Genomic DNA, 12,501 nt, shown 5'->3' on the forward strand with positions numbered 1-12,501 from the left:
GTTGTTTGGACTTAACCAGTTGAGCATGTCCCTTAGTAGCTAATGATATGTGCATCTCTGACCACGATCAGAAGTAGTCGGGGAGCATCATAGCCATATGTTGAGTATATATATATATATATATATATATATTATATATATATATATATATATGTATTATATCAAATTAGAGATAAAACCACTATTATGCAAATCAAACAAAGAAAGACTTAAGCCAATACATAAAATAATTTATATAAATTAAAATTTAACATATGAATAACCACTACGATCGTTTCGTGTCAGCACATCTTAGGCAGCACATCTTCAGGTGGTTTCAAAACCTTCTTAGCGAGTTTTAAATTATTTTATGTATTGGCTTAAGTCTTTCTTTGTTTGATTTGCATAATTGTGGTTTTGTCTCTAATTTGATATAATATATTTTACTATAAAATTGGATTCAATCTTAAATCTGATTTTTCCTTGTAAATTTGGATTTATTCCCTAATATTTATTATTATATATATATATATATATATGTCCCTAGCCACATTCAGATGGCTGATCCCCCTTATGTTATAGAGTAGTTACTGTTTATATCTCGCTCAGAGATTTATTATTGTTTTCGAACGGATTTTCTACGCCAGTGACTGTGGTTACTGTGAAAATCCCTATATATCCAGCCTGTAGAGGAAGTCCCTCAACGAAGAACGGTACTTGCCATGCGTTGACAAGAGGCAATAACCTCGAAACCGGTCCGTATATAGTATCCGTATCTTCGGGGAGGCTGATCTCCCTTTGCAGGCTGGCAAGGACACCGAGATGGTGTCAGCCCTTCTGGTGACGTCGATGATCGCCTGGGGCTAAATGCATCAGTAACACCCCCACTACCCCGCCCTTTCCCTAGCCACATTCAGATGGCTGATCCCCCTTATGTTATATATATATATATATATATATATACATATATATATATACATATATATATATACACCAGTTTCAATCACTCACGTAAAAATTGTTGGATAACTGGATCAACCAGAATTATCTCCCTTACTCCAAGAACATTACTTGCACAGCACTAGCGCTGTTAAATAACTGTCTCAGGGAACGGACAGCTAGAATCATGATCACAAGGAATGCTGCTATTAAAGACAATGGTCAGCGAGAGAGATGAAAGGCGATGTTACGGTATAAGTACCGGATACATTTCAAGTACCGGATACATTTCAAAAAAGTGTTTTTTATATATATGGGGGGGGGGTTAGGATTAGGGTTAGGGTTTCTGTTAGGGTTAGGGTTTGTGTTAGGAGTGGGAGAAAAGAGTTTCTGTTATCTTCAGAAATTATAAACAAAGTCACGTGTGTACATATACCGAAGCATCGCCACATACCTATTTCTTTATTGCCAACAAGGGGCTAAACACAGAGGGGACAAACAAGGACAGACATAGGTATTAAGTCGATTACATCGACCCCAGTGCGTATCTGGTACTTAATTTATCGACCCCGAAAGGATGAAAGGCAAAGTCGACCTCGGCGGAATTTGAACTCAGAACGTAACGACAGGCGAAATACCGCTAAGCCTTTCGCCCGAGGTGCTAACGTCTCTGCCAGCTCGACCCTAACAGAAACCCTAATCCAAACCCTAACTCTCCCATATAAAAAAAAACACTTTTTTGAAATGTATCTGGTACTTCCAGAAGTACACTGATACTTAAACCGTAACATCGCCATATATATATATATATATATATATATATATATCCCACATCTATATATCACCCATCCCCACATCTTCACACCTACACATACATACACGCACACGTCCATACCACCAGCCCCCTTTCACACGCACATACATACTCTCTTATACACACACACACACACACCTTTGTGTTGGGAGTCATTTTTACCTTGTTATCTCCCCTACTTTCCTCCTCGTGTTTGACCCTTCTGTCCGGCACTAGTCCCATGATAGATCGTTAGCCACTACACACATTTTTTTCTCTCCTTGTTTTTTGTCTGTGTCCCTTTCTGTAGAAGAGCATAGGCTCGAAACGTAAAAGACTTTTTCTATTCCTGAGCATTATACTAATACATCTGTTTGTTGTCTACACCACCTGTCTTCGTCTTTTGTTTTTTTCTTTAAACTCTCCCTATATATATATATACATACATACATACATACATACATACATACATACACACACACACACACACACACATACAACCGACTTCTTTCAGTTTCCATCTACCAAATCCACTCACAAGGCTTTGGTCAGCCCAAGGCTGGAGTAGAAGACGCTTGCTCACGATGTCACATGGTGGGACTGAACTCAGAACCATGTGGTTGGGAAGCAAGCTTCATACCACACAGCCACACTTCAAGGTGTCTGTGTGTATATACAATAAATGTGTTGCCATTCAAGAATTTGGACCTGGAGATCTCCATTTCCAGTGTCCTCGAGGGCCACCTCCCAGTGGTGTCGGGCGTCAACGAAGAGCCCTCGATTACAAGAAGACGACCAAAGTTTGATTTTTTTCCCAAGGTCTGGGGTCTCCCGCCCCTAAGCCCTAGACCATCACCTAATCACCTTTACCCGTCTTGTTCCTTAACAACAACAACAATAAATGTGTTTGTGTATATATATTTTTCGTAAATGTGTGTGTGTGTGCTAAAATAGGCCTCATCAGTGCTTGTGCTATGTAAAAAGCAGTTGGTTCACTCTGTGAGGTGGGTGGCATTTGGAAGGGCTTCCAACTGTAAAAGAACCCTGCCAAAACAGACAGTGAAGCCTGCTGCAGTCTTCTGACTCGCCAGCCCCTGTCAAATTGTCCAACCCATGCCAGCATGACAAGCAAACATTAAAGGTGGTTGTATACAATAAAGGTGGGTGTATATAACGTGATGATAATATTTTTACAATGATGATTCTTGTGTTTATACAATAAAGGTGGGTGTATATAATGTGATGATAATATTTTTACAATGATGATTCTTGTGTTTATACAATAAAGGTGGGTGTATATAATGTGATGATAATATTTTTACAATGATGATTCTTGTTTTTATACAATAAAGGTGGGTGTATATATGTATATATACCTCGGGTGGGACGTAGTTCTCCAACAGGTCGTCTATTTTCATTTTCTCTCGGAATGATTTACTCTGCAAAAGAAGATTGGAGAAGAGTGAGACATAGAGAGAGACAGGCTTAACAGACTGGGGCTATCTTAGGGTAAGGGTTAACGGGGGTTTATGTTAGGGGTTAGTGATATACAGATGGACAGGCCTAGGAAGCTGGAGATGTGTTTGGTAGGGGCAAAATAATTTGTGGAAGGGTTTAGTGGTTGACAGACAGGCTTAGTGGTTTGCAGTAGGGATGTAAGGACAAGGGCCAATAGGCTTTTGTGGTGGGGTTTAAAGAAATGTAGATAAACAAGATTAGGGCATTTGAGCTAAGTTTGGTAGGAGCCAGTAGGGGTTACAGACATAGACAAGCTTGGGTAGGACTGGAGATGTCAGGTAAGAACAAGGTTTTGTGTAGGGGTTAAGGAGATATAGAGGGCATAGAGGTTTTAAGAGTATGATAGAAGAAGGCTTGCTCTTCATTCCATAGAAGATAAAATTCAAATCGGACCATGTTAAGACCAAAAATTATTTACATCAAAAAGGTGCTTTTTACGATTTATAAAGCTGAAGTTGTCTGTGTGTGGCAGGTTTGATAGCCTTCAACTAACACTATCTCCTCCGAGGCCCTGAGGCGAAAGTTGACCAAAATTGAGAGTATGATAGAAGAAGGCTTGCTCTTCATTCCATAGAAGATAAAATTCAAATCGGACCATGTAAACACCAATAATTATTTACATCAAAAAGGTGCTTGTTTTCTATGAAAATCCCTATTTTTTACGATTTCTTTTACTGCTGTGCGGGATCACTGCCAGAGCAGCTGTCTGGTTTCTGTGCCGGTGGGCACGTAAAAAGCACCATTTGAGCGTGTTCATTACCAGCATCAACTTACTGGCACATGAACAAAACATTCAAGTGAGGTCGTTGCCTGTGCAGGTGGCATGTAAAAAAATACCATTTCAAGCGTGGCTGTACCCAGTACCACCAGACTGGCCCCTGTACCCATGGCATGTAAAAAAATACCATTTCAAGCGTGGCCGTACCCAGTACCACCAGACTGGCCCCTGTACCCATGGCATGTAAAAAAATACCATTTCAAGCGTGGCCGTACCCAGTACCACCAGACTGGCCCCTGTACCCATGGCATGTAAAAAAATACCATTTCAAGCGTGGCCGTACCCAGTACCACCAGACTGGCCCCTGTACCCGGGGCATGTAAAAAAATACCATTTCAAGCGTGGCCGTACCCAGTACCACCAGACTGGCCCCTGTACCCGTGGCATGTAAAAAAATACCATTTCAAGCGTGGCCATACCCAGTACCACCAGACTGGCCCCTGTACCCGTGGCATGTAAAAAAATACCATTTCAAGCGTGGCCGTACCCAGTACCACCAGACTGGCCCCTGTACCCGTGGCATGTAAAAAAATACCATTTCAAGCGTGGCCGTACCCAGTACCACCAGACTGGCCCCTGTACCCGTGGCATGTAAAAAAATACCATTTCAAGCGTGGCCGTACCCAGTACCACCAGACTGGCCCCTGTACCCGTGGCATGTAAAAAAATACCATTTCAAGCGTGGCCATACCCAGTACCACCAGACTGGCCCCTGTGCCGGTGGCATGTAAAGAGCACCCACTACACTCTCGGAATGGTTGGTGTTAGGAAGGGCATCCAGCTGTAGAAACTCTGCCAGATCACATTGGAGTCTGGCGCAGCCATCTGGTTCACCAGTCCTCGGTCAAAATCGTCCAACCCATGCTAACATGGAAAGCGGACGTTAAACGATGATGATGAGGAGGAAGAGGATTTACCCATTGCTACACCCATACAATAGCTTTACCATCATGAAACCAGGATTTTCTATACTCGAAGAATTTTGGTATTGGTCTGGAATCCAACAGTGTTGATAGCCCAGCACTCAGGTTGACCGCTCCATTGGGAATACCCTACTAGGGCTCTATACATGCATACCTACATGCATACAGCAATGTAACTACATGTGTGTCATTGGAAATTTTTTTTCCATCTTTGGATTTTTCCCTTTCTCCTTTCCGACAAAGAGCTATGCTTGAAACGTCAAACTCTCTCCTTTCATCGAAGTTCAAACGAATGCATTTCTTGTGCACATCCTCACATTTGTTTTTTTAATTTTATTATTCATTTATTTGAATTGTTTGTTTGTTTATTTGAACTGACTACACACACACACACACACACATATATATTTCTTTACTACCCACAAGGGGCTAAACACAGAGGGGACGAACAAGGACAGACAAACGGATTAAGTCAATTAGATCGATCCCAGTGCATAACTGGTACTTAATTTATTGACCCCGAAAGGATGAAAGGCAAAGTCGACCCCGGCAGAATTTGAACTCAGAACATAACGGCAGATGACATACCTATTTCTTTACTTCCCACAAGGAGATAGACATAGAGTGGACAAAGAAGGACAGTTAAACGGATTAAGTTGATTATATCGAACCCAAGTGCGTAACTGGTACTTACTTTATCGACCCCGAAAGGATGAAAGGCAAAGTCGACCTCGGCAGAATTTGAACTCAGAACATAGCGGCAGATGAAATACCGATTTCTTTACTACCCACAAGGGGCTAAACACAGAGGGGATGAACAAGGACAGACAAACGGATTAAGTCAATTAGATCGATCCCAGTGCATAACTGGTACTTAATTTATCGACCCCGAAAGGATGAAAGGCAAAGTCGACCTCGGTAGAATTTGAACTCAGAACATAGCGGCAGATGAAATACCTATTTCTTTACTACCCACAAGGGGCTTAACACAGAGGGGACAAACAAGGACAGACAAATGGATTAAGTCAATTAGATCGACCCCAGTGCATAACTGGTACTTAATTTATCGACCCCGAAAGGATGAAAGGCAAAGTCGACCCCGGCAGAATTTGAACTCAGAACATAACGGCAGATGACATACCTATTTCTTTACTTCCCACAAGGAGATAGACATAGAGTGGACAAAGAAGGACAGTTAAACGGATTAAGTTGATTATATCGAACCCAAGTGCGTAACTGGTACTTACTTTATCGACCCCGAAAGGATGAAAGGCAAAGTCGACCTCGGCAGAATTTGAACTCAGAACATAGCGGCAGATGAAATACCGATTTCTTTACTACCCACAAGGGGCTAAACACAGAGGGGATGAACAAGGACAGACAAACGGATTAAGTCAATTAGATCGATCCCAGTGCATAACTGGTACTTAATTTATCGACCCCAAAAGGATGAAAGGCAAAGTCGACCTCGGCAGAATTTGAACTCAGAACATAGCGGCAGATGAAATACCTATTTCTTTACTACCCACAAGGGGCTTAACACAGAGGGGACAAACAAGGACAGACAAATGGATTAAGTCAATTAGATCGACCCCAGTGCATAACTGGTACTTAATTTATCGACCCCGAAAGGATGAAAGGCAAAGTCGACCTCGGCGGAATTTGAACTCAGAACGTAAAGACAGACGAAATACCTATTTCTTTACCAGCCCTACAAGGGGCTAAACACAGAGGGGACAAACAAGGACAGACACACGGATTAAGTCGATTACATTGACCCCAGTGCATAACTGGTACTTTATTTAATCGACCCCGAATGGATGAAAGGCAAAGTCGATCTCGGCGGAACTTCAACTCAGAACGTAACGGCAGACGAAATACGGCTACGCATTTCGCCCAGCATGCTAACGTTTCTGCCAGCTCACCGCCTTCACACACACACACACATATATATATATGTGTGACAGACCATGCTGACGAGATTGCAGTTTATCCTTGCGGATATTAACATTCGAAACTGATCGGTACATGGGTAATCATTTTTATTTCGTGTATTTTCATTTGTCTTGCTTATTTTTAATGCTTTGGTTCGTGCTGGGTTTTTATCTGAGAACACATTCATCATCATCATCATCATCATCATTTAGCGCCCATTTTCCATGCTAGCATGGGTTGGACGGTTTAACTGGGGTCTGTGAAGCCAGAAGGCTGCACCAGGCTCCAGTCTGATCTGGCAGTGTTTCTACGGCTGGATGCCCTTCCTAACGCCAACCACTCCGTGAGTGTAGTGGGTGCTTTTTACGAGCCACCTGCACTGGTGCCAGACAGAGCTGGCAAACGGCCACGAACAGATGGTGTTTTTACGTGCCACCGGCACGGGGGCCAGGCGAGGCTGGCAACGGACACGAACGGATGGTGCTTTTACGTGCTACTGGCACGGGGGCCAGGCGAGGCTGGCAACGGACACGAGCGGATGGTGCTTTTACATATATATATATATATATACACATATATACATATATATATATATATTTGCATCTCCATTTACAGCTTGTAGAAAGAAGGTGTTGCTATGAAATAATTGTCCTGACTAATTTTTATATTCCCAGAAATTCTCTCTAATGATCCAGAACATTCTAGACTTCATAGAATAACCTTTTCTCTGCCAATATATTCTACACATAATTCACTAATTGTCAGCGATTTTTGACGACTATATCTAGCATGTTGACTGTCCACTTTTAGTGGTCAGTCCTTTAAATTTTGTATGTAAAAATATTTTAATCTTTGGATTTTTTTAATATGCTGGGCCACTGGTTTTAATTGATTAATATCAATTTCTACCCTTATTAAATTTTAAATTTATATATATACACAGGTAACTCACCTTTAGGAACATCTCCACAGCTTGGGCAACATCGAACTGCCGAGCTGGAATAGAAAAAAAGGTCAAAAACATTAGGGGTTAGAGGTGGAATGTTAGAATGGTGCAGATGCTGCTTAACCCCAGGTAACTCATGATCCACTTGGGGCTAAAACAGAACAGCAATAACAAAGCTAACCCTCGAATGGCAGGAAAGGGCTGCATGCATGTGTGGGCAAAACGGGCAAAGAGCAATAAAAATTTCTTTTTTCCATAAGGTGCAGGAGTGGCTGTGTGGTAAGTAGCTTGCTAACCAACCACATGGATCCGAGTTCAGTCCCACTGCGTGACATCTTGGGCAAGTGTCTTCTGCTATAGCCCCGGGCCGACCAATGCCTTGTGAGTGGATTTGGTAGACGGAAACTGAAAGAAGCCTGTCGTATATATATGCGTGTACGTGTTTGTATGTCTTTGTTTGTCCCCCTAGCATTGCTTGACAACCGATGTTGGTGTGTTTACGCCCCCGTCACTTAGCGGTTCAGCAAAAGACACCGATAGAATAAGTACTGGGCTTACAAAGAATAAGTCCCGGGGTCGATTTGCTCGACTAAAGGCGGTGCTCCAGCATGGCCGCAGTCAAATGACTGAAACAAGTAAAAGAGTAAAGAGTAACCTTTTTTATACCAACCCACACGAAACCATCACCAGTTCTTTGATACAAATTTGTAGTTTAAAGCAATCCGAGTTTGAATTTTTTAGCACAATTTCATGTTATATGTGTGGTAAGTAGCTTGCTTACCAACCACATGGTTCTAGGTTCAGTCCCACTGCGTGACACCTTGGGCAAGTGTCTTCTACTATAGCCTCGGGCCGACCAAAGCCTTGCGAGTGGATTTGGTAGAAAACAAAACTTTACTCTTTACTCTCTTTACTCTTTTACTCGTTTCAGTCATTTGATCGAGGCCATGCTGGAGCACCGCCTTTAGTCGACCCCAGGACTTATTCTTTGTAAGCCTAGTACTTATTCTATCGGTTTCTTTTTGCCGAACTGCTAAGTTACGGGGACGTAAACACACCAGCATCAGTTGTCAAGTGATGTTGGGGGGGGACACAAACACAGACACACATACATATACACACACACACACACATATACGAAGGGCTTCTTTCAGTTTCCGTCTACCAAATCCACTCACAAGGCTTTGGTCGGCCCGAGGCTATAGTAGAAGACACTTGCCCAAGGTGCCATGCAGTGGGACTGAACCCGGAACCATGAGGCTAGTAAGCAAGCTACTTACCACACAGCCACTCTTACACCTGTGATTAATTGCAACAAATGTGCAAATACTAAATGGCTAATTAAACATCAACTGAGAAAATCAACTATTCTCTAATGGAGGATGATGTTTGGCATTTGAGGGGGTAATCCTTCCCAGCCCTTCTGCTAACCTGCTTGTACCACCCCAGGGTTTACTGTAGCCAAGACCCTGAAATTGAACACCTTACCTATTAGCCATCGCTTCAGGAACACGCTGTCGTTCACCTGTTCCTCTGTCAAGTGATCCCAGATTTCACTTGTGAACTGAAAATATAAAACAGCCATCGTTATTGTTAATTATCATCATCGTTATCGTCAACATTATAATAGCTACAATCATCACCATGGCCATCACAATCACCATCATAATCACTATCATAATCATGATCATTATTATAGCAATCATCAAAACCATCGTCATCACCATCATCATCAGCAGTAGCACCTCTGCAACCACTTCTTATTTCTTTACTACCCACAAGGGGCTAAACACAGAGGGGACAAACAAGGACAGACAAACAGATTAAGTCGATTACATCGAACCCCAGTGCTTAACTCAGAACATAGTCGCAGACGAAATAACTATTTCTTTACTACCCACAAGGGGCTAAACATAGAGGGAACAAACAAGGACAGACAAACGGATTAAGTCGATTATATCGACCCCAGTGCTTAACTGGTACTTAATTTATCGACCCCGAAAGGATGAAAGGCAAAGTCAACCTCGGCGGAATTTGAACTCAGAACGTAGCCACAGATGAAATACCTATTTCTTTACTACCCACAAGGGGCTAAACATAGAGGGGACAAATAAGGACAGACAAATGGATTAAGTCGATTATATCGAACCCCAGTGCGTAACTGGTACTTAATTTATCAACCCCGAAAGGATGAAAGGCAAAGTCGACCTCGGCGGAATCTGAACTCAGAACATAGCCGCAGATGAAATACCTATTTCTTTACTTCACACAAGGGGCTAAACACAGAGGGGACAAACAAGGACAGACAAAGGGATTAAGTTGATTATATCAACCTCAGTGCGTAACTGGTACTTATTTAATCGACCCCGAAAGGATGAAAGGCAAAGTTGACCTTGGTGAAATTTGAACTCAGAACGTAGCGGCAGACAAAATACTGCTAAGCATTTCGCCCGGCGTACTAACATTTCTGTCAGCTCACCGCCTTTTTTTTTCCTGCGGATCGTTGCGCTCTTCATCAACGGACAAGCCGGGTGATCTCCCATCCTCTGCAATCACTTCTGTCACCATCACCATCAGCCCCGTAACTAGCCGTTCAAGAATTTGGACCTGGAGATCTCCATTTCCAGCGACTTCGAGGACCACCTCCCAGTGGTGTCGGGCGTCAATGAAGTGCCCTGAACTATACAAGACAACCAAATTTTTTTTTATTTCCAAGGTCTGGGGTCTCCCGCCCCTAAGCCCTAGACCATCACCTAATCACCCTTACCCGTCTTGTTGCTTAACAACAACAGTACCGTAACTATCATCACCCACAACCACCATCATTATCACCAGCATCATCATTAACATCATTATCAACAGCAGCACCACCACCACTACCAATATCACCATCACCACCATCACCCTAATTAATGTATTAATGTCATCATAATCATCATCATCATTGTCTTCGTAATCATTATCCCTATCTCTGACACAACCACCACCATAATTATTGTGAAGACCTGTTGAGGCAAGTGAAAATCAAAAATCAAAGAATCAAATCAAAATCGATGAACATCAATAGAATTTGTAGTTTTGTGGTACCAGTGCCGGTGGCACATAAGAAAGCCATCCGAACATGGCCGTAGCCAGTACCGCATTGACTGGCCTCTGTGCTGGTGGCACGTAACAAACACCATCCGATCGTGGTCGTGCCAGCCTCATCTGGCCTCCGTGCCGGTGGAACATAAAAAACACCATCCGAGGGTGGCCGTTCGCCAGCCTTGTCTGGCACCTGTGTCGGTGGCACATAAAAAACACCATCCGAGCGTGGCCGTTCGCCAGCCTCCTCTGGCCTCCGTGCCGGTGGCAAATAAAAAACACCATCCTAGCGTGGCCGTTCGCCAGCCTCGTCTGGCACCTGTGTCGGTGGCACATAAAAAACACCATCCGATCATGGCCGTTCGCCAGCCTCGTCTGGCACCTGTGTCGGTGGCACATAAAAAACCCCATCCAAGCGTGGCCGTTCGCCAGCCTCGTCTGGCACCTGTGTCGGTGGCACGTAAAAAGCACCCACTACACTCACGGAGTGGTTGGCGTTAGGAAGGGCATCCAGCTGTAGAAACACTGCCAGATCAGACTGGAGCCTGGTGCAGCCCCCTAGCTTCCCAGATCCTGGTCGAACCGTCCAACCCGTGCCAGCGCGGAAAACGGACGTTAAACAATGATGATGATATACATATATATATATACATACATATATATATATATATATATATATATATATACATCTATACGTACATACATACATACATATATATACTATTATATGATTATATATATATATACACACAGAGACACACACACACAAGTATACGCATCATGTCCTAAATGGGACAAATTCCCTTAGAGTGCTAAGAACTAACAAGCTGAGACACTCCCCTGATGGCAGTTCTTCCTCTGACGATTTCCCTTGCTGTCCTTCCACCCCATGGCTAGCTCCAACTGACTACTGCAGTCCATTAACCCTTCTGTTACCATATTTCTATTGAGATGCTCCGTGTTTCTTTCAATTAATTTTAGATATAACAAAGAATTTAGTAAAATAACTTAGTTATCATTAAGCTAGTGTTAGGAACATAAATTGTGACTAAGGTTTGGTGGAAGATTTTAATTCAGAACTTATGAAAACAAGACATTTGTATTACAGAACCAGAAGTGGTTTCAACCAGGTTGGTATCAAAAGGGTTAAGAATTATTTCTCTATTATATATTTTAACCCTTTCGTTACCATATTTCTGCTGAGATGCTCTGTGTTTCTTTCAATTCATTTTAAATATAACAAAGAATTTAGTAAAATAACTTAGTTATCATTAAGCTAGTATTAGGAACATAAATTGTGGCTAAGGTTTAGGGGAAGATTTTAATCCAAAACTTTTGAAAACAAGACATTTGTACTCAGAGCCAAAAGTGGTTTCAACCAGGTTGGTACTAAAAGGGTTAAGAATTGATTCTCCATTATATATTTTAACCCTTTCGTTACCATATTTCTGCTGAGATGCTCTGTGTTTCTTTCAATTCATTTTAAATATAACAAAGAATTTAATAAAATAACTTAGTTATCATTCAGCTAGTGTTAGGAACATAAATTGTGACTAAGGTTTGGTGGAAGATTTTAATTCAGAACTTATGAAAACAAGACATTTGT

General features: G+C 42.2%; 1 protein-coding gene across 1 annotated transcript in view; it reads right to left on the minus strand.

Annotated features, from left to right (window-relative positions):
* LOC115230935 (retinal-binding protein) overlaps positions 1-12,501 on the minus strand; it is a gene marked incomplete at its 3' end in the record, with an annotated part of 42,991 nt that overhangs the window by 19,996 nt on the left and 10,494 nt on the right. The window contains exons 3-5 of the mRNA XM_029801039.2: positions 9,300-9,375; positions 7,818-7,861; positions 3,088-3,150 (exon numbers count right to left, since the gene is read on the minus strand). Coding sequence (XP_029656899.2) covers positions 3,088-3,150; positions 7,818-7,861; positions 9,300-9,375 — 183 coding nt within the window. The remainder of the gene's footprint in view (positions 1-3,087; positions 3,151-7,817; positions 7,862-9,299; positions 9,376-12,501) is intronic.

The sequence above is a fragment of the Octopus sinensis genome, unplaced genomic scaffold (assembly GCF_006345805.1).
Source record: "Octopus sinensis unplaced genomic scaffold, ASM634580v1 Contig16827, whole genome shotgun sequence".
NCBI classification, from domain to species: Eukaryota; Metazoa; Mollusca; class Cephalopoda; order Octopoda; family Octopodidae; genus Octopus; species Octopus sinensis.